The sequence below is a fragment of the Heterodontus francisci genome, chromosome 44 (genome assembly GCF_036365525.1).
Source record: "Heterodontus francisci isolate sHetFra1 chromosome 44, sHetFra1.hap1, whole genome shotgun sequence".
In the NCBI taxonomy this organism is placed as follows: Eukaryota; Metazoa; Chordata; class Chondrichthyes; order Heterodontiformes; family Heterodontidae; genus Heterodontus; species Heterodontus francisci.
Window position 1 is genome coordinate 24,285,132 of NC_090414.1, and position 22,557 is coordinate 24,307,688.

Below are 22,557 nucleotides of genomic sequence, written 5' to 3' on the forward strand. Positions count from 1 at the left end.
TACCCGGGAGTGTGTTACAGACTGGAATCTAATCGGGGGGTTCGGGGGGTTTATATATAGAATAACAGATACCCAGGAGTGAGTTACAGACTGGAATCTAATCGAGGGGTTCGGGGTGTTTATATATAGAATAACAGATACCCAGGAGTGAGTTACAGACTGGAATCTAATCGAGGGGTTCGGGGTGTTTATATATAGAATAACAGATACCCGGGAGTGAGTTACAGACTGGAATCTAATCGGGGGGTTCGGGGTGTTTATATATAGAATAACAGATACCCGGGAGTGAGTTACAGACTGGAATCTAATCGGGGGGTTCGGGGGGATTATATATAGAATAACAGATACCCGTGAGTGAGTTACAGACTGGAATCTAATCGAGGGGTTCGGGTGATTTATATATAGAATAACAGATACCCGGGAGTGAGTTACAGACTGGAATCTAATCGAGGGGTTCGGGTGATTTATATATCAAATAACAGAGACCCGGAGTTACAGACTGGAATCTAATCGAGGGGTTCGGGGGGGATTATATATAGAATAACAGATACCCGGGAGTGAGTTACAGACTGGAATCTAATCGAGGGGTCCGGGTGATTTATATATCAAATAACAGATACCCGGGAGTGAGTTACAGACTGGAATCTAATCGAGGGGTTCGGGTGATTTATATATAGAATAACAGATACCTGGGAGTGAGTTACAGACTGGAATCTAATCGAGGGGTTCGGGTGATTTATATATAGAATAACAGATACCTGGGAGTGAGTTACAGACTGGAATCTAATCGAGGGGTTCGGGGGGTTTATATATAGAATAACAGATACCTGGAAGTGAGTTACAGACTGGAATCTAATTGAGGTGTTCGGGTGGTTTATGTATAGAATAACAGATACCTGGGAGTGAGTTACAGACTGGAATCTAATCGAGGGGTTCGGGGGGTTTATATATAGAATAACAGATACCTGGGAGTGAGTTACAGACTGGAATCTAATCGAGGGGTTCGGGGGGAATATATATAGAATAACAGATACCCGGGAGTGAGTTACAGACTGGAATCTAATCGAGGGGTTCGGGTGATTTATATATAGAATAACAGATACCTGGGAGTGAGTTACAGACTGGAATCTAATCGAGGGGTTCGGGGGGTTTATATATAGAATAACAGATACCTGGGAGTGAGTTACAGACTGGAATCTAATTGAGGTGTTCGGGTGGTTTATGTATAGAATAACAGATACCTGGGAGTGAGTTACAGACTGGAATCTAATCGAGGGGTTCGGGGGGTTTATATATAGAATAACAGATACCTGGGAGTGAGTTACAGACTGGAATCTAATCGAGGGGTTCGGGGGGAATATATATAGAATAACAGATACCCGGGAGTGAGTTACAGACTGGAATCTAATCGAGGGGTTCGGGGGGAATATATATAGAATAACAGATACCCGGGAGTGAGTTACAGACTGGAATCTAATCGAGGGGTTCGGGTGGTTTATATATAGAATAACAGATACCTGGGAGTGAGTTACAGACTGGAATCTAATCGAGGGGTTCGGGGGGAATATATATAGAATAACAGATACCCGGGAGTGAGTTACAGACTGGAATCAAATCGAGGGGTTCGGGTGGTTTATGGATAGAATAACAGATACCCTGGAGTGAGTTACAGACTGGAATCTAATCGAGGGGTTCGGGGGGGTTTATATATAGAATAACAGATACCCGGGAGTGAGTTACAGACTGGAATCTAATCGAGGGGTTCGGGGGGGTTTATATATAGAATAACAGATACCCGGGAGTGAGTTACAGACTGGAATCTAATCGAGGGGTTCGGGTGGTTTATGTATAGAATAACAGATACCCTGGAGTGATTTACAGACTGGAATCTAATCGAGGGGTTCGGGGGGGTTTATATATAGAATAACAGATACCCGGGAGTGAGTTACAGACTGGAATCTAATCGAGGGGTTCGGGTGGTTTATGTATAGAATAACAGATACCCGGGAGTGAGTTACAGACTGGAATCTAATCGAGGGGTTCGGGGGGTTTATATATAGAATAACAGATACCTGGGAGTGAGTTACAGACTGGAATCTAATCGAGGGGTTCGGGGGGAATATATATAGAATAACAGATACCCGGGAGTGAGTTACAGACTGGAATCTAATCGAGGGGTTCGGGTGGTTTATATATAGAATAACAGATACCTGGGAGTGAGTTACAGACTGGAATCTAATCGAGGGGTTCGGGGGGAATATATATAGAATAACAGATACCCGGGAGTGAGTTACAGACTGGAATCAAATCGAGGGGTTCGGGTGGTTTATGGATAGAATAACAGATACCCTGGAGTGAGTTACAGACTGGAATCTAATCGAGGGGTTCGGGGGGGTTTATATATAGAATAACAGATACCCGGGAGTGAGTTACAGACTGGAATCTAATCGAGGGGTTCGGGGGGGTTTATATATAGAATAACAGATACCCGGGAGTGAGTTACAGACTGGAATCTAATCGAGGGGTTCGGGTGGTTTATGTATAGAATAACAGATACCCTGGAGTGATTTACAGACTGGAATCTAATCGAGGGGTTCGGGGGGGTTTATATATAGAATAACAGATACCCGGGAGTGAGTTACAGACTGGAATCTAATCGAGGGGTTCACGGGGGTTTATATATAGAATAACAGATACGCGGGAGTGTGTTACAGACTGGAATCTAATCGAGGGGTTCGGGGGGATTATATATAGAATAACAGATACCCGGGAGTGAGTTACAGACTGGAATCTAATCGAGGGGTTCGGGTGGTTTATATATAGAATAACAGATACCCGGGAGTGAGTTACAGACTGGAATCTAATCGAGGGGTTCACGGGGGTTTATATATAGAATAACAGATACGCGGGAGTGTGTTACAGACTGGAATCTAATCGAGGGGTTCGGGGGGATTATATATAGAATAACAGATACCCGGGAGTGAGTTACAGACTGGAATCTAATCGAGGGGTTCGGGTGGTTTATATATAGAATAACAGATACCCGGGAGTGAGTTACAGACTGGAATCAAATCGAGGGGTTCGGGTGGTTTATGGATAGAATAACAGATACCCTGGAGTGAGTTACAGACTGGAATCTAATCGAGGGGTTCGGGTGGTTTATATATAGAATAACAGATACCTGGGAGTGAGTTACAGGCTGGAATCTAATCGGGGGGTTCGGGGGATTTATATATAGAATAACAGATACCCGGGAGTGAGTTACAGACTGGAATCTAATCGAGGGGTTCGGGGGGTTTATATATAGAATAACAGATACCCGGGAGTGAGTTACAGACTGGAATCTAATCGAGGGGTTCGGGTGGTTTATATATAGAATAACAGATACCCAGGAGTGAGTTACAGACTGGAATCTAATCGAGGGGTTCGGGTGGTTTATATATAGAATAACAGATACCTGGGAGTGAGTTACAGACTGGAATCTAATCGAGGGGTTCGGGGGGGTTTATATATAGAATAACAGATACCCGGGAGTGAGTTACAGACTGGAATCTAATTGAGGTGTTCGGGGTGGTTTATGTATAGAATAACAGATACCCTGGAGTGAGTTACAGACTGGAATCTAATCGAGGGGTTCGGGGGGGTTTATATATAGAACAACAGATACCCGGGAGTGAGTTACAGACTGGAATCTAATCGAGGGGTTCACGGGGGTTTATATATAGAATAACAGATACCCGGGAGTGTGTTACAGACTGGAATCTAATCGGGGGGTTCGGGGGGTTTATATATAGAATAACAGATACCCAGGAGTGAGTTACAGACTGGAATCTAATCGAGGGGTTCGGGGTGTTTATATATAGAATAACAGATACCCGGGAGTGAGTTACAGACTGGAATCTAATCGGGGGGTTCGGGGGATTTATATATAGAATAACAGATACCCGGGAGTGTGTTACAGACTGGAATCTAATCGAGGGGTTCAGGGGTTGGGGAGGAGGGGTTATATATATACTGAAAAGGTAAGAGAGTTTCTTACCTACGCAGCACTTCCTGCAGCCTTTGCTGTCTGGAATTTTCAATGATGCTGCAAACTTCCTGTCATGGGATCAGAGAGTCAGTCTCAATAGTTACACGTGTCCACAGGTATAGCCACAAGCCCAGGTTACACCAATTGCTACAGGTCAGATCAACCTCCTCCAGCCCCTACAACCCTCCCTATCTCGTAACCTCCTGCAGCCCCTACAACCCTCCCTATCTCTGTAACCTCCTCCAGCCCCGACAACCCTCCCTATCTCTGTAACCTCCTCCAGCCCCGACAACCCTCACTATCTCTGTAACCTCCTCCAGCCCCTACAACCCTCCCTATCTCAGTAACCTCCTCCAGGCCCTACAACCCTCCCTATCTCTGTAACCTCCTCCAGCCCCGACAACCCTCACTAACTCTGTAACCTCCTCCAGCCCCTACAACCCTTGCTATCTCTGTAACCTCCTCCAGCCCCAACAACCCTCCCTATCTCTGTAACCTCCTCCAGCCCCGACAACCCTCATATCTCTGGAACCTCCTCCAGCCCCTACAACCCTCCCTATCTGTGTAACCTCCTCCAGCCCCTACAATCCTCCCTATCTCTGCAACCTCCTCCAGACCCTACAACCCTCCCTATCACTGTAACTTCCTCCAGCCCCGACAACCCTCCATCTCTCTGTGACCTCCTGCAGCCCCTACAACCCTCCCTATCTGTGTAACATCCTCCAGTCCCCTCAACTCTCCCTATCTCTGTAACCTCCTCCAGCCCCTACAATCCTCCCTATCTCTGCAACCTCCTCCAGCCCCTACAACACTCCCTATCTCTGTAACCTCCTCCAGCCCCTACAACCCTCACTATCTCTGTAACCTCCTCCAGCCTCTACTACCCTCCCTATCTCTGTAACCTCCTCCAGCCCCTACAACCCTTGCTATCTCTGTAACCTCCTCCAGCCCCTACAACCCTCACTATCTCTGTAACCTCCTCCAGCCTCTACTACCCTCCCTATCTCTGTAACCTCCTCCAGCCCCTACAACCCTTGCTATCTCTGTAACCTCCTCCAGCCTCTACTACCCTCCCTATCTCTGTAACCTCCTCCAGCCCCTACAACCCTCACTATCTCTGTAACCTCCTCCAGCCTCTACTACCCTCCCTATCTCTGTAACCTCCTCCAGCCCCTACAACCCTTGCTATCTCTGTAACCTCCTCCAGCCCCTACTACCCTCCCTATCTCTGTAGCCTCCTCCAGCCCCTACAACCCTCCCTATCTCTGTAACCTCCTCCAGCCTCTACAACCCTCCCTATCTGTGTAACCTCCTCCAGTCCCCTCAACTCTCCCTATCTCTGTAACCTCCTCCAGCCCCTACAATCCTCCCTATCTCTGCAACCTCCTCCAGCCCCTACAATCCTCCCTATCTCTGTAACCTCCTGCAGCCCCTACAACCCTCCCTATCTCTGTAACTTCCTCCAGCCCCGACAACCCTCCCTCTCTCTGTGATCTCCTGCAGCCCCTACAACCCTCCCTATCTGTGTAACCTCCTCCAGTCCCCTCAACTCTCCCTATCTCTGTAACCTCCTCCAGCCCCTACAATCCTCCCTATCTCTGCAACCTCCTCCAGCCCCTACAACCCTCCCTATCTCTGTAACCTCCTCCAGCCCCTACAATCCTCCCTATCTCTGCAACCTCCTCCAGCCCCTACAACCCTCCCTATCTCTGAAACCTCCTCCAGCCCCTGCAACCCTCCCTATCTCTGTAACCTTCTCCAGCCCCTACAACCCTCCCTATCTCTGTAACCTCCTCCAGCCCCTACAATCCTCCCTATCTCTGTAACCTCCTCCAACCCTCCCTATCTCTGTAACCTCCTCCAGCCCCTACAACCCTCCCTATCTCTGTAACCTCCTCCAGCCCCTACAACCCTCCCTACCTCTGTAACCTCCTCCAGCCCCTACAACCCTCCCTATCTCTGTAACCTCCTCCAGCCCCTACAACCCTCCCTATCTCTGTAACCTCCTCCAGCCCCTACAACCCTCCCTATCTCTGTAACCTCCTCCAGCCCCTACAATCCTCCCTATCTCTGTAACCTCCTCCAGCCCCTCCAACCCTCCCCATCTCTGTAACCTCCTCCAGCCCCTACAACCCTCCCTATCTCTGTAACCTCCTCCAGCCCCTCCAACCCTCCCTATCTCTGTAACCTCCTCCAGCCCCTACAACCCTCCCTATCTCTGTAACCTCCTCCAGCCCCTACAATCCTCCCTATCTCTGTAACCTCCTCCAACCCTCCCTATCTCTGTAACCTCCTCCAGCCCCTACAACCCTCCCTATCTCTGTAACCTCCTCCAGCCCCTACAATCCTCCCTATCTCTGCAACCTCCTCCAGCCCCTACAACCCTCCCTATCTCTGTAACCTTCTCCAGCCCCTACAACCCTCCCTATCTCTGTAACCTCCTCCAGCCCCTACAATCCTCCCTATCTCTGTCACCTCCTCCAGACCCTACAACCCTCCCTATCTCTGTAACCTCCTCCAGCCCCTACAACCCTCCCTATCTCTGTAACCTCCTCCAGCCCCTACAACCCTCCCTATCTCTGTAACCTCCTCCAGCCCCTACAACCCTCCCTATCTCTGTAACCTCCTCCAGCCCCTCCAACCCTCCCTATCTCTGTAACCTCCTCCAGCCCCTACAACCCTCCCTATCTCTGTAACCTCCTCCAGCCCCTACAACCCTCCCTATCTCTGTCACCTCCTCCAGACCCTACAACCCTCCCTATCTCTGTAACCTCCTCCAGCCCCTACAACCCTCCCTATCTCTGTAACCTCCTCCAGCCCCTACAACCCTCCCTATCTCTGTAACCTCCTCCAGCCCCTACAACCCTCCCTATCTCTGTAACCTCCTCCAGCCCCTACAATCCTCCCTATCTCTGTAACCTCCTCCAGCCCCTCCAACCCTCCCTATCTCTGTCACCTCCTCCAGCCCCTACAACCCTCCCTATCTCTGTAACCTCCTCCAGCCCCGACAACCCTCCTTATCTCTGTAACCTCCTCCAGCCCCTACAACCCTCCGAGATCTCTGCGCTCCTCCAATTCCGACCTCTTGTCCATCCCCCGATTCCCATCGCTCCACCATTGGCGGCCGTGCCTTCAGCTGCCTGGGGCCCTAAGCTCTGGAATTCCCTCCCTAAACCTCTCCGCCTCTCTCTCTCCTCCTTTAAGACACTCCTTAAAAACCGACCTCTTTGACCGAGCTTTTGGTCGCCTGTCCCTAATATCTCCTTATGTGGCTCGGGGGTCAAATTCTGTCTGATTTACGCTCCTGTGAAACACCTTGTGGATGTTTTACTCTGTTACAGGTGCTAGATAAATGCAGGTGTTAGTGAGGAAGTCTGTGTGTATGGGGCTGGTGGGCTGATCCTGTGCTGTAATTGAATGCCATTGTAGGGGGGCATGAAACTAACCTGTGCAGTGCCTCCCGGCACAGCCCCACAGACCATGAAAAGGCAGAGGTCTGGTCAATACTAGGTGTTGAATTAATACTGCGGGCCCCAAGGGGACTCGTCACTTTGCTTTGATCTCTGCTGATGCCAAGTTGGCGAAGGCTCTTGCATTGTTGGTGACCTGTGTTTGCAGCTTGGGTCAGACAGCACAGCGGGTAGACGGACGGGGCTGGGCAGCGCAAAGCTTTCCCCAAATCTGCCGATCATAGGGCCCAGCGTGGAGCCCACGATGCAGGCCGATACTCTGGGTGCAGCACTCAGCAACTTGTCGGTGGTAAGAGGCAGGTTCGACCGAGAGAGCGGAGAAGTTCCGCAGCATTGGGAAACCATGAGTTAGGAGGAGGAGGAGGCGGGCCGAAGGGTCTCGGCTCAAGCAGGATGAGGATGTGGGGAGGAGGACGGGGAGTTTGGGAGGAATGTGAGAGAGAGAGAGAGAGAGAGAGAGGAGTGACCAGAGGAGGACTGAGCAGAGGAGGGTCGATGGAATAGAGAGGGAGGCGGAGGAGGACAGGGAGATGAGGAGAATGCTTACTTGGGAATGATTTTGTCGGTCAGCTTGTTGGCAGGTAGCGTGATATGAACCTGCCTCTTGTTTACATGCTTCCTCTGCTCAAACAGCGTCACCAGGTTGTGAGAGTACAGCTGTAAGGACTTCCCTGCAACACAAGAGTGGGAGTGAGACAATCCATCACTGGCTGGATAACATACCCTCCAATCCAACACGCTGTGCACTGCCATCTCAACACACAGCGGAGCTCCCCTCTCCAGAGAACAGGGGGGACAGGTCCCAGGGCAACACTCACCCTGCAGTACTCTGCCCTGCTCTGCTCTGGTGCCTATGCTGCTTGTGAGAGCTTCATATTAATAATAGCTACATGCCTGAATATTCAGGGAGCCCTCCAAATCCCTAGATCCTATTCGCCCAGAGTGATTGCCCCCTTTAAAAACTCCGCACCAGGCCAGGGGGTGTCATTAAATCACATTGCAACTTCAGTGAACACACGGATTGGGAGGAGGAGCAGGCCATTCGGCTCCTCTAACCTGCTCTGCCACTCAATAAGATCATGGCTGATCTGTTTGTGTCTCGAATTCCACACTCCCATCTACTCCCGATAAGCTTTAATTCCCCTGTCTAACAGGAATCTATCCACCTCCGCCTTTAAACTATTCAATGACCCCGCCTCCACCATCTTCTGAGGCTTAGAGTTCCAAAGTCGCACAACCCTCTGAGAGAATTTCACCTCATCTCTGTCCTAAAAGGGCGACCCCCAATTTTAAAACCGTTCCCCCCCTCCTAGTTCTGGACTCACCCCCAAGAGGAAACATCCTTTCAACATCCACCTTGTCAAACCGTTCAGGGTCTAATAAACATCAATCAAGTCTCCCCTCACTCTTCGAAACTCCAGTGAAAACAAGCCCAGTCTGTCAGAGCAGCTACAGCTGAGAGGGTTACTCACCAGTCACTGACATCAGAACGTTGTTCAAAACAAAAATCCAGGAGCACCTTGGAGAGAGCAGCTGCAGAAAAAAGGACCAGAAAGTCAAGCTAGCTTTCAATGCACGATTCACCACATGTCTCTCTCTCTCTTCCCCAAAGGCAACGGCAGACTGAACAGAACAGAACAGAACAGAACTGTACAGACTGCAAGGCTCCGAGCTCCATCCCCAGCCACTGCTGCATTAGCACGATCTCACCCGGGGCTACAGTTGGCCTCAGTATCGGGGTTGCTGATCACTGCTCCTGGACCCGTACCCCAGTGAGAGTCAGTGTGTGTGGGACCCGTACCCCAGTGAGAGTCAGTGTGTGTGGGACCCGCACCCCAGTGAGAGTCAGTGTGTGTGGGACCCGTACCCCAGTGAGAGTCAGTGTGTGTGGGACCCGCACCCCAGTGAGAGTCAGTGTGTGTGGGACCCGCACCCCAGTGAGAGTCAGTGTGTGTGGGACCCGTACCCCAGTGAGAGTCAGTGTGTGCAAAACCCTTACCCCAGTGAGAGTCAGTGTGTGTGGGACCCGTACCCCAGTGAGAGTCAGTGTGTGTGGAACCCGTACCCCAGTGAGAGTCAGTGTGTGTGGGACCCGTACCCCAGTGAGAGTCAGTGTGTGTGGGACCCGTACCCCAGTGAGAGTCAGTGTGTGTGGGACCCGTACCCCAGTGAGAGTCAGTGTGTGTGGGACCCGTACCCCAGTGAGAGTCAGTGTGTGTGGGACCCGTACCCCAGTGAGAGTCAGTGTGTGTGGGAACCCGTACCCCAGTGAGAGTCAGTGTGTGTGGGACCCGTACCCCACTGAGAGTCTTTGTGTGTGGGACCCGTACCCCAGTGAGAGTCAGTGTGTGGGACTAGTACCCCAGTGAGAGTCAGTGTGTGTGGACCCGTACCCCAGTGAGAGTCAGTGTGTGTGGGACCCAAACCCCAGTGAGAGTCAGTGTGTGTGGGACCCGTACCCCAGTGAGAGTCTGTGTGTGCGGGACCCGTACCCCAGTGAGAGTCAGTGTGTGTGGGACCCGTACCCCAGTGAGAGTCTTTGTGTGTGGGACCCGTACCCCAGTGAGAGTCAGTGTGTGGGACCCGTACCCCAGTGAGAGTCAGTGTGTGTGGTACCCGTACCCCAGTGAGAGTCAGTGTGTGTGGGACCCGTACCCCAGTGAGAGTCAGTGTGTGTGGGACCCGCACCCCAGTGAGAGTCAGTGTGTGTGGGACCCGTACCCCAGAGAGAGTCAGTGTGTGTGGGAACCCGTACCCCAGTGAGAGTCAGTGTGTGTGGGACCCGTACCCCAGTGAGAGTCAGTGTGTGTGGGACCCGCACCCCAGTGAGAGTCAGTGTGTGTGGGACCCGTACCCCAGTGAGAGTCAGTGTGTGTGGGACCCGTACCCCACTGAGAGTCAGTGTGTGTGGGACCCGTACCCCAGTGAGAGTCAGTGTGTGTGGGACCCGTACCCCAGTGAGAGTCAGTGTGTGTGGGACCCGTACCCCAGTGAGAGTCAGTGTGTGTGGGACCCGTACCCCAGTCAGAGTCAGTGTGTGTGGGACCCGTACCCCAGTGAGAGTCAGTGTGTGAGGGACCCGTACCCCAGTGAGAGTCAGTGTGTGTGGAACCCGTACCCCAGTGAGAGTCAGTGTGTGTGGGACCCGTACCCCACTGAGAGTCAGTGTGTGTGGGACCCGTACCCCAGTGAGAGTCAGTGTGTGTGGAACCCGTACCCCAGTGAGAGTCAGTGTGTGTGGGACCCGTACCCCAGTGAGAGTCAGTGTGTGTGGGACCCGTACCCCAGTGAGAGTCAGTGTGTGTGGGACCCGTACCCCAGTGAGAGTCAGTGTGTGTGGGAACCGTACCCCAGTGAGAGTCAGTGTGTGTGGGACACGTACCCCAGTGAGAGTCAGTGTGTGTGGGACACGTACCCCAGTGAGAGTCAGTGTGTGTGGGACCCGTACCCCAGTGAGAGTCGGTGTGTGTGGGACCCGTACCCCAGTGAGAGTCAGTGTGTGTGGGAACCCGTACCCCAGTGAGAGTCAGTGTGTGTGGGACCCGTACCCCACTGAGAGTCTTTGTGTGTGGGACCCGTACCCCAGTGAGAGTCAGTGTGTGGGACTAGTACCCCAGTGAGAGTCAGTGTGTGTGGACCCGTACCCCAGTGAGAGTCAGTGTGTGTGGGACCCAAACCCCAGTGAGAGTCAGTGTGTGTGGGACCCGTACCCCAGTGAGAGTCTGTGTGTGCGGGACCCGTACCCCAGTGAGAGTCAGTGTGTGTGGGACCCGTACCCCAGTGAGAGTCTTTGTGTGTGGGACCCGTACCCCAGTGAGAGTCAGTGTGTGGGACCCGTACCCCAGTGAGAGTCAGTGTGTGTGGTACCCGTACCCCAGTGAGAGTCAGTGTGTGTGGGACCCGTACCCCAGTGAGAGTCAGTGTGTGTGGGACCCGCACCCCAGTGAGAGTCAGTGTGTGTGGGACCCGTACCCCAGAGAGAGTCAGTGTGTGTGGGAACCCGTACCCCAGTGAGAGTCAGTGTGTGTGGGACCCGTACCCCAGTGAGAGTCAGTGTGTGTGGGACCCGCACCCCAGTGAGAGTCAGTGTGTGTGGGACCCGTACCCCAGTGAGAGTCAGTGTGTGTGGGACCCGTACCCCACTGAGAGTCAGTGTGTGTGGGACCCGTACCCCAGTGAGAGTCAGTGTGTGTGGGACCCGTACCCCAGTGAGAGTCAGTGTGTGTGGGACCCGTACCCCAGTGAGAGTCAGTGTGTGTGGGACCCGTACCCCAGTCAGAGTCAGTGTGTGTGGGACCCGTACCCCAGTGAGAGTCAGTGTGTGAGGGACCCGTACCCCAGTGAGAGTCAGTGTGTGTGGAACCCGTACCCCAGTGAGAGTCAGTGTGTGTGGGACCCGTACCCCACTGAGAGTCAGTGTGTGTGGGACCCGTACCCCAGTGAGAGTCAGTGTGTGTGGAACCCGTACCCCAGTGAGAGTCAGTGTGTGTGGGACCCGTACCCCAGTGAGAGTCAGTGTGTGTGGGACCCGTACCCCAGTGAGAGTCAGTGTGTGTGGGACCCGTACCCCAGTGAGAGTCAGTGTGTGTGGGAACCGTACCCCAGTGAGAGTCAGTGTGTGTGGGACACGTACCCCAGTGAGAGTCAGTGTGTGTGGGACACGTACCCCAGTGAGAGTCAGTGTGTGTGGGACCCGTACCCCAGTGAGAGTCGGTGTGTGTGGGAACCCGTACCCCAGTGAGAGTCAGTGTGTGTGGGACCCGTACCCCAGTGAGAGTCAGTGTGTGTGGGACACGTACCCCAGTGAGAGTCAGTGTGTGTGGGACCCGTACCCCAGTGAGAGTCGGTGTGTGTGGGAACCCGTACCCCAGTGAGAGTCAGTGTGTGTGGGACCCGTACCCCAGTGAGAGTCAGTGTGTGTGGGAACCCGTACCCCAGTGAGAGTCAGTGTGTGTGGGAACCCGTACCCCAGTGAGAGTCTTTGTGTGTGGGACCCGTACCCCAGTGAGAGTCAGTGTGTGGGACTCGTACCCCAGTGAGAGTCAGTGTGTGTGGACCCGTACCCCAGTGAGAGTCAGTGTGTGTGGGACCCAAACCCCAGTGAGAGTCAGTGTGTGTGGGACCCGTACCCCAGTGAGAGTCTGTGTGTGCGGGACCCGTACCCCAGTGAGAGTCAGTGTGTGTGGGACCCGTACCCCAGTGAGAGTCTTTGTGTGTGGGACCCGTACCCCAGTGAGAGTCAGTGTGTGGGACCCGTACCCCAGTGAGAGTCAGTGTGTGTGGTACCCGTACCCCAGTGAGAGTCAGTGTGTGGGACCCGTACCCCAGTGAGAGTCAGTGTGTGTGGGACCCGTACCCCAGTGAGAGTCTTTGTGTGTGGGACCCGTACCCCAGTGAGAGTCAGTGTGTGGGACCCGTACCCCAGTGAGAGTCAGTGTGTGTGGTACCCGTACCCCAGTGAGAGTCAGTGTGTGGGACCCGTACCCCAGTGAGAGTCAGTGTGTGTGGGACCTGTACCCCAGTGATCGTCAGTGTGTGTGGACCCGTACCCCAGTGAGGGTCAGTGTGTGTGGGACCCGTACCCCAGTGAGAGTCAGTGTGTGTGGACCCGTACCCCAGTGAGAGTCAGTGTGTGTGGTACCCGTACCCCAGTGAGGGTCAGTGTGTGTGGGAGCCGTACCCCAGTGAGAGTCAGTGTGTGTGGTACCCGTACCCCAGTGAGGGTCAGTGTGTGTGGGAGCCGTACCGTACCCCAGTGAGGGTCAGTGTGTGTGTGGGACCCGTACCCCAGTGAGAGTCAGTGTGTGTGTGGGACCCGTACCCCAGTGAGAGTCAGTGTGTGTGGGACCCGTACCCCAGTGAGAGTCGGTGTGTGTGGGAACCCGTACCCCAGTGAGAGCCAGTGTGTGTGGTACCCGTACCCCAGTGAGGGTCAGTGTGTGTGGGAGCCGTACCCCAGTGAGAGTCAGTGTGTGTGGTACCCGTACCCCAGTGAGGGTCAGTGTGTGTGGGAACCCGTACCCCAGTGAGAGTCAGTGTGTGTGGGCCCGTACCCCAGTGAGAGTCAGTGTGTGTGGTACCCGTACCCCAGTGAGAGTCAGTGTGTGTGGACCCGTACCCCAGTGAGAGTCAGTGTGTGTGGTACCCGTACCCCAGTGAGAGTCAGTGTGTGTGGACCCGTACCCCAGTGAGAGTCAGTGTGTGTGGAACCCGTACCCCAGTGAGAGTCAGTGTGTGTGGGAACCCGTACCCCAGTGAGAGTCAGTGTGTGTAGAACCCGTACCCCAGTGAGAGTCAGTGTGTGTCGGACACGTACCCCAGTGAGAGTCTTTGTGTGTGGGACCCGTACCCCAGTGAGGGTCAGTGTGTGTGGGACCCGTACCCCAGTGAGAGTCAGTGTGTGTGGACCCGTACCCCAGTGAGAGTCAGTGTGTGTGGTACCCGTACCCCAGTGAGGGTCAGTGTGTGTGGGACCCGTACCCCAGTGAGAGTCAGTGTGTGTGGAACCCGTACCCCAGTGAGAGACAGTGTGTGTGGGACCCGTACCCCAGTGAGAGTCAGTGTGTGTGGAACCCGTACCCCAGTGAGAGTCAGTGTGTGTGGTACCCGTACCCCAGTGAGGGTCAGTGTGTGTGGGACCCGTACCCCAGTGAGAGTCAGTGTGTGTGGAACCCGTACCCCAGTGAGAGACAGTGTGTGTGGGACCCGTACCCCAGTGAGAGTCAGTGTGTGTGGGACCCGTACCCCAGTTAGAGTCAGTGTGTGTGGGACCCGTACCCCAGTGAGAGTCAGTGTGTGTGGAACCCGTACCCCAGTGAGAGTCAGTGTGTGTGGGACCCGTACCCCAGTGAGAGTCAGTGTGTGTGGAACCCGTACCCCAGTGAGAGTCAGTGTGTGTGGAACCCGTACCCCAGTGAGAGTCAGTGTGTGTGGTACCCGTACCCCAGTGAGGGTCAGTGTGTGTGGGAGCCGTACCCCAGTGAGAGTCAGTGTGTGTGGTACCCGTACCCCAGTGAGGGTCAGTGTGTGTGGGAGCCGTACCGTACCCCAGTGAGGGTCAGTGTGTGTGGGACCCGTACCCCAGTGAGAGTCAGTGTGTGTGGGACCCGTACCCCAGTGAGAGTCAGTGTGTGTGGGACCCGTACCCCAGTCAGAGTCAGTGTGTGTGGGACCCGTACCCCAGTGAGAGTCAGTGTGTGAGGGACCCGTACCCCAGTGAGAGTCAGTGTGTGTGGAACCCGTACCCCAGTGAGAGTCAGTGTGTGTGGGACCCGTACCCCACTGAGAGTCAGTGTGTGTGGGACCCGTACCCCAGTGAGAGTCAGTGTGTGTGGAACCCGTACCCCAGTGAGAGTCAGTGTGTGTGGGACCCGTACCCCAGTGAGAGTCAGTGTGTGTGGGACCCGTACCCCAGTGAGAGTCAGTGTGTGTGGGACCCGTACCCCAGTGAGAGTCAGTGTGTGTGGGAACCGTACCCCAGTGAGAGTCAGTGTGTGTGGGACACGTACCCCAGTGAGAGTCAGTGTGTGTGGGACACGTACCCCAGTGAGAGTCAGTGTGTGTGGGACCCGTACCCCAGTGAGAGTCGGTGTGTGTGGGAACCCGTACCCCAGTGAGAGTCAGTGTGTGTGGGACCCGTACCCCAGTGAGAGTCAGTGTGTGTGGGACACGTACCCCAGTGAGAGTCAGTGTGTGTGGGACCCGTACCCCAGTGAGAGTCGGTGTGTGTGGGAACCCGTACCCCAGTGAGAGTCAGTGTGTGTGGGACCCGTACCCCAGTGAGAGTCAGTGTGTGTGGGAACCCGTACCCCAGTGAGAGTCAGTGTGTGTGGGAACCCGTACCCCAGTGAGAGTCTTTGTGTGTGGGACCCGTACCCCAGTGAGAGTCAGTGTGTGGGACTCGTACCCCAGTGAGAGTCAGTGTGTGTGGACCCGTACCCCAGTGAGAGTCAGTGTGTGTGGGACCCAAACCCCAGTGAGAGTCAGTGTGTGTGGGACCCGTACCCCAGTGAGAGTCTGTGTGTGCGGGACCCGTACCCCAGTGAGAGTCAGTGTGTGTGGGACCCGTACCCCAGTGAGAGTCTTTGTGTGTGGGACCCGTACCCCAGTGAGAGTCAGTGTGTGGGACCCGTACCCCAGTGAGAGTCAGTGTGTGTGGTACCCGTACCCCAGTGAGAGTCAGTGTGTGGGACCCGTACCCCAGTGAGAGTCAGTGTGTGTGGGACCCGTACCCCAGTGAGAGTCTTTGTGTGTGGGACCCGTACCCCAGTGAGAGTCAGTGTGTGGGACCCGTACCCCAGTGAGAGTCAGTGTGTGTGGTACCCGTACCCCAGTGAGAGTCAGTGTGTGGGACCCGTACCCCAGTGAGAGTCAGTGTGTGTGGGACCTGTACCCCAGTGATCGTCAGTGTGTGTGGACCCGTACCCCAGTGAGGGTCAGTGTGTGTGGGACCCGTACCCCAGTGAGAGTCAGTGTGTGTGGACCCGTACCCCAGTGAGAGTCAGTGTGTGTGGTACCCGTACCCCAGTGAGGGTCAGTGTGTGTGGGAGCCGTACCCCAGTGAGAGTCAGTGTGTGTGGTACCCGTACCCCAGTGAGGGTCAGTGTGTGTGGGAGCCGTACCGTACCCCAGTGAGGGTCAGTGTGTGTGTGGGACCCGTACCCCAGTGAGAGTCAGTGTGTGTGTGGGACCCGTACCCCAGTGAGAGTCAGTGTGTGTGGGACCCGTACCCCAGTGAGAGTCGGTGTGTGTGGGAACCCGTACCCCAGTGAGAGCCAGTGTGTGTGGTACCCGTACCCCAGTGAGGGTCAGTGTGTGTGGGAGCCGTACCCCAGTGAGAGTCAGTGTGTGTGGTACCCGTACCCCAGTGAGGGTCAGTGTGTGTGGGAACCCGTACCCCAGTGAGAGTCAGTGTGTGTGGGCCCGTACCCCAGTGAGAGTCAGTGTGTGTGGTACCCGTACCCCAGTGAGAGTCAGTGTGTGTGGACCCGTACCCCAGTGAGAGTCAGTGTGTGTGGTACCCGTACCCCAGTGAGAGTCAGTGTGTGTGGACCCGTACCCCAGTGAGAGTCAGTGTGTGTGGAACCCGTACCCCAGTGAGAGTCAGTGTGTGTGGGAACCCGTACCCCAGTGAGAGTCAGTGTGTGTAGAACCCGTACCCCAGTGAGAGTCAGTGTGTGTCGGACACGTACCCCAGTGAGAGTCTTTGTGTGTGGGACCCGTACCCCAGTGAGGGTCAGTGTGTGTGGGACCCGTACCCCAGTGAGAGTCAGTGTGTGTGGACCCGTACCCCAGTGAGAGTCAGTGTGTGTGGTACCCGTACCCCAGTGAGGGTCAGTGTGTGTGGGACCCGTACCCCAGTGAGAGTCAGTGTGTGTGGAACCCGTACCCCAGTGAGAGACAGTGTGTGTGGGACCCGTACCCCAGTGAGAGTCAGTGTGTGTGGAACCCGTACCCCAGTGAGAGTCAGTGTGTGTGGTACCCGTACCCCAGTGAGGGTCAGTGTGTGTGGGACCCGTACCCCAGTGAGAGTCAGTGTGTGTGGAACCCGTACCCCAGTGAGAGACAGTGTGTGTGGGACCCGTACCCCAGTGAGAGTCAGTGTGTGTGGGACCCGTACCCCAGTTAGAGTCAGTGTGTGTGGGACCCGTACCCCAGTGAGAGTCAGTGTGTGTGGAACCCGTACCCCAGTGAGAGTCAGTGTGTGTGGGACCCGTACCCCAGTGAGAGTCAGTGTGTGTGGAACCCGTACCCCAGTGAGAGTCAGTGTGTGTGGAACCCGTACCCCAGTGAGACTCAGTGTGTGTGGGACCCGTACCCCAGTGAGAGTCAGTGTGTGTGGGAACCCGTACCCCAGTGAGAGTCAGTGTGTGTGGGAACCCGTACCCCAGTGAGAGTCAGTGTGTGTGGGACCCGTACCCCAGTGAGACTCAGTGTGTGTGGGACCCGTACCCCAGTGAGAGTCAGTGTGTGTGGGACCCGTACCCCAGTGAGAGTCAGTGTGTGTGGGACCCGTACCCCAGTGAGAGTCAGTGTGTGTGGGACCCGTACCCCAGTGAGAGTCAGTGTGTGTGGGACCCGTACCCCAGTGAGAGTCAGTGTGTGTGGGACCCGTACCCCAGTGAGAGTCAGTGTGTGTGGGACCCGTACCCCAGTGAGAGTCAGTGTGTGTGGGACCCGTACCCCAGTGAGAGTCAGTGTGTGTGGGACCCGTACCCCAGTGAGAGTCCGTGTGTGTGGGACCCGTACCCCAGTGAGAGTCCGTGTGTGTGGGACCTGTACCCCAGTGAGAGTCCGTGTGTGTGGGTCCCGTACCCCAGTGAGAGTCAGTGTGTGTGGGTCCCGTACCCCAGTGAGTGTCTTCAGCAAGGTTTGAAATATTTTACCTTTTCTATTGTATCCTCGTGGAGTTCATTCAGATTCAGTGTGTAGATTCCTTCCTCTGCTCCCAGGATTAAATACTGATCTGTTGGGATAGAACGGAAGACTTGCAGTTCTGTACCGCCTTTCACAACGTCAGGACATCCCAAAGCATTTGGCAGCCAAGTAACTAGTTTTGAAATGCAGTCACTGATGTAAGGTAGGACACAGTAATTTACACACAGCAAGATCCCACAAACAGCAATGTGATAATGACCCGGATCATCTGTTTTTACTGATGTTGGCCGAGGGATAAATATTGTCCCCAGGACACCGGGGAGAACTCCCCTGCTCTTCTTCCAATAGTGGCCGTGGGATCTTTTACACCCACCCAAGAGGGCAGACGGGGGCCTCGGTTTAATGTCTCATCTGAAAGACGGCACCTCCGACAGTGCAGCACTCCCTCAGTACTGACCCTCCGACAGTGCAGCACTCCCTCAGTACTGGCCCTCCGACAGTGCAGCACTCCCTCAGTACTGACCCTCCGATAGTGCGGTGCTCCCTCAGTACTGACCCTCCGACAGTGCGGCACTCCCTCAGTACTGACCCTCCGACAGAGCGGCACTCCCTCAGTACTGACCCTCCGACAGTGCGGCACTCCCTCAGTACTGACCCTCCGACAGTGCGGCACTCCCTCAGTACTGACCCTCCGACAGTGCGGCACTCCCTCAGTACTGACCCTCCGACAGTGCGGCACTCCCTCAATACTGACCCTCCGACAGTGCAGCGCTCCCACAGTACTGACCCTCCGACAGTGCGGCACTCCCTCAGTACTGACCCTCTGACAGTGCGGCACTCCCTCAGTACTGACCCTCCGTCAGTAGTAGCACTGGGAGTGTCGGCCTGGATTATCAGGCCCGAGGTCTGGAGTGGAGCTCAAACCCACAACCTTCTGACTCAGGTGCGAGAGAGAGACACAGACAGATCGACAGCGAGAGTGATATCCACTGACAGTGACTGTGAAAGAAGATGCTGATTTGTTCGAGCAATTCACTGAGTCACTGACTTAGATATTGAGCAGAGACAAAAGCAGTAATTACACACAAAGCAGAATTTGGTTTTATTGTCCCCCGACAACACCTTTCCTCATCTACAATTTCAATTTTGCATTTATCTAGCACCTTTAACAGGAAAACATCCACAAAGTGCTTCCCAGGGTCGTAAATCAGACAGAATTTGACCCCCGAGCCACATAAGGAGATATTAGGGACAGGCGACCAAAAGCTCGGTCAAAGAGGTTGGTTTTTAAGGAGCGTCTTAAAGGAGGAGAGAGAGAGGCGGAGAGGTTTAGGGAGGGAATTCCAGAGCTTAAGGCCCCAGGCAGCTGAAGGCACGGCCCCCAATGGTGGTGCGATGGGAATCGGGGGATGGACAAGAGGCTGGGATTGGAGGAGCTCAGAGATCTCGGAGGGTTGTAGGGGCTGGAGGAGGTTACAGAGATAGGGAGGGTTGTAGGGGCTGGAGGAGGTTACAGAGATAGGGAGGGTTGTAGGGGCTGGAGGAGGTGACAGGGATAGGGAGGGGTGTAGGGACTGGAGGAGGTTACAGAGATAGGGAGGGTTGTAGGGGCTGGAGGAGGTTACAGAGATAGGGAGGGTTGTAGGGGCTGGAGGAGGGTACAGAGTTAGGGCGGGTTGTAGGAGCTGGAGGAGGTTACAGAGATAGGGAGGGTTGTAGGTGCTGGAGGACGTTACAGAGATAGGGAGGGTTGTAGGTGCTGGAGGACGTTACAGAGATAGGGAGGGTTGTAGGGTCCGGAGGAGGTTACAGAGATAGGGAGGGTTGTAGGGGCTGGAGGAGGTTACAGAGATAGGGAGGGTTCTGGGGCTGCAGGAGGTTACAGAGATAGAGAGGGTCGTCGGGGCTGGAGGAGGTTACAGAGATAGGGAGGGTTGCAGGGGCTGGAGGAGGTTACAGAGATAGGGAGGGTTGTAGGTGCTGGAGGACGTTACAGAGATAGGGAGGGTTGTAGGGTCCGGAGGAGGTTACAGAGATAGGGAGGGTCGTAGGGGCTGGAGGAGGTTACAGAGATAGGGAGGGTTGTAGGGGCTGGAGGAGGTTACAGAGATAGGGAGGGTTCTGGGGCTGCAGGAGGTTACAGAGATAGAGAGGGTCGTCGGGGCTGGAGGAGGTTACAGAGATAGGGAGGGTTGCAGGGGCTGGAGGAGGTTACAGAGATAGGGAGGGTTGTATGGTCCGGAGGAGGTTACAGAGATAGGGAGGGTTGTAGGGACCGGAGGAGGTTACGGAGATCGGGAGGGTTGTAGGGGCCGGAGGAGGTTACAGAGATAGGGAGGGTTGTCGGGTCCGGAGGAGATTACAGAGATAGGGAGGGTTGTAGGGGCTGGAGGAGGTTCCAGAGATAGGGTGGGTTGTAGGGGCTGGAGGGGGTTGCAGAGATAGGGAGGGTTGTAGGGGCTTGAGGAGATTACAGAGATAGGGAGGGTTGTAGGGGCTGGAGGAGGTTGCAGAGATAGGGAGGGTTGTAGGGGCTGGGGGAGGTTACAGAGATAGGGAGGGTTGTAGGGGCTGGAGGAGGTGACAGAGATAGGGAGGGGTGTCGGGACTGGAGGAGGTTACAGAGATAGGGAGGTTTGTAGGGGCTGGAGGAGGTTACAGAGATAGGGAGGGTTGTAGGGGATGGAGGAGGTTACTGAAATAGTGAGGGTTGTAGGGGCTGGAGGAGGTGACAGAGAAAGGGAGGGTTGTAGGGGCTGGAGGAGGTTACAGAGATAGGGAGGGTTGTAGGGGCTGGAGGAGGTTACGGAGATAGGGAGGGTTGTAGGGGCTGGAGGGGGTTACAGAGATCGGGACGGTTGCAGTGGCTGGAGGAGGTTGCAGAGATAGGGAGGGTTGTAGGGGCTTGAGGAGGTTACAGAGATAGGGAGGGTTGTAGGGGCTGGAGGAGGTTACAGAGATAGGGAGGGTTGACGGGGCTGGAGGAGGTTACAAAGATAGGGATGGTTGTAGGGGTTGGAGGAGGTTACAGAGATAGGGAGGGTTGTAGGCGCTGGAGGAGGTTACAGAGATAGGGAGGGTTGTCGGGGCTGGAGGAGGTTACAGAGATAGGGAGGGTTGTAGGGGCTGGAGGAGGTTACAGAGATAGGGAGGGTTGTAGGGGCTGGAGGAGGTTACAGAGATAGGGAGGGTTGTCGGGGCTGGAGGAGGTTACAGAGATAGGGAGGGTTGTAGGGGCTGGAGGAGGTTACAGAGATAGGGAGGGTTGTAGGGGCTGGAGGAGGTTACAGAGATAGGGAGGGTTGTCGGGGCTGGAGGAGGTTACAGAGATAGGGAGGTTTGCAGGGGCTGGAGGAGGTTACAGAGATAGGGAGGGTTGCAGGTGCTGGAGGAGGTTGCAGAGATAGGGAGGGTGGCAGGGACTGGAGGAGGTTACAGAGATAGGGAGGGTTGTAGGGGCTGGAGGAGGTTACAGAGATAGGGAGGATTGCAGGGACTGGAGGAGGTTACAGAGATAGGGAGGGTTGTAGGGGCTGGAGGAGGTTACAGAGATCGGGAGGGTTTTAGGGGCTGGAGGAGGTTGCAGAGATAGGGAGGGTTGCCGGGGCTGGAGGAGGTTACACAGATAGGGAGGGTTGTAGGGGCTGGAGGAGGTTACAGAGATAGGGAGGGTTGTAGGGGCTGCAGGAGTTTACAGAGATAGGGTGGGTTGTAGGGGCTGGAGGAGGTTACAGAGATAGGGAGGGTTGTAGGGGCTGGAGGAGGTTGCAGAGATAGGGAGGGTTGTAGGGGCTGGAGGAGGTTGCAGAGATAGGGAGGGTTGTAGGGGCTGGGGGAGGTTACAGAGATAGGGAGGGTTGTAGGGGCTGGAGGAGGTGACAGAGATAGGGAGGGGTGTTGGGACTGGAGGAGGTTACAGAGATAGGGAGGGTTGTAGGGGCTGGAGGAGGTTACAGAGATAGGGAGGGTTGTAGGGGATGGAGGAGGTTTACTGAAATAGTGAGGGTTGTAGGGGCTGGAGGAGGTTACAGAGAAAGGGAGGGTTGTAGGGGCTGGGGGAGGTTACAGAGATAGGGAGGGTTGTAGGGGCTGGAGGAGGTTACGGAGATAGGGAGGGTTGTAGGGGCTGGAGGGGGTTACAGAGATCGGGACGGTTGCAGTAGCTGGAGGAGGTTGCAGAGATAGGGAGGGTTGTAGGGGCTTGAGGAGGTTACAGAGATAGGGAGGGTTGTCGGGGCTGGAGGAGGTTACAGAGATAGGGAGGGTTGACGGGGCTGGAGGAGGTTACAAAGATAGGGATGGTTGTAGGGGCTGGAGGAGGTTACAGAGATCGGGAGGGTTGTAGGGGCTGGAGGAGGTTACAGAGATAGGGTGGGTTGTAGGGGCTGGAGGAGGTTGCAGAGATAGGGAGGGTTGTAGGGTCCGGAGGAGGTTACAGAGATAGGGAGGGTTGTAGGGGCTGGAGGAGGTTACAGTGATAGGGTGGGTTGTAGGGGCTGGAGCAGGTTGCAGAGATAGGGAGGGTTGTAGGGGCTTGAGGAGGTTACAGAGTTAGGGAGGGTTGTAGGGGCTGGAGGAGGTTGCAGAGATAGGGAGGGTTGTTGGGGCTGGAGGAGGTTACAGAGATAGGGAGGGTTGTAGGGGCTGGAGGAGGTTACAGAGATCGGGACGGTTGTAGGG

At 54.9% G+C, this 22,557-nt stretch overlaps 1 protein-coding gene across 4 annotated transcripts in view; it reads right to left on the reverse strand.

The window, feature by feature from the left end:
* The window catches only part of LOC137355848 (mitogen-activated protein kinase kinase kinase kinase 2-like), a 107,846-nt gene that overhangs the window by 15,382 nt on the left and 69,907 nt on the right, over positions 1 to 22,557 (reverse strand). For all 4 annotated transcript variants that reach the window (XM_068021433.1, XM_068021432.1, XM_068021431.1 and 1 more), the window contains 4 exons: positions 17,886 to 17,965; positions 8,973 to 9,033; positions 8,048 to 8,171; positions 4,040 to 4,098 (listed from right to left, as the gene is read on the reverse strand). In XM_068021433.1, the coding sequence (XP_067877534.1) occupies positions 4,040 to 4,098; positions 8,048 to 8,171; positions 8,973 to 9,033; positions 17,886 to 17,965 (324 nt within the window). The remainder of the gene's footprint in view (positions 1 to 4,039; positions 4,099 to 8,047; positions 8,172 to 8,972; positions 9,034 to 17,885; positions 17,966 to 22,557) is intronic.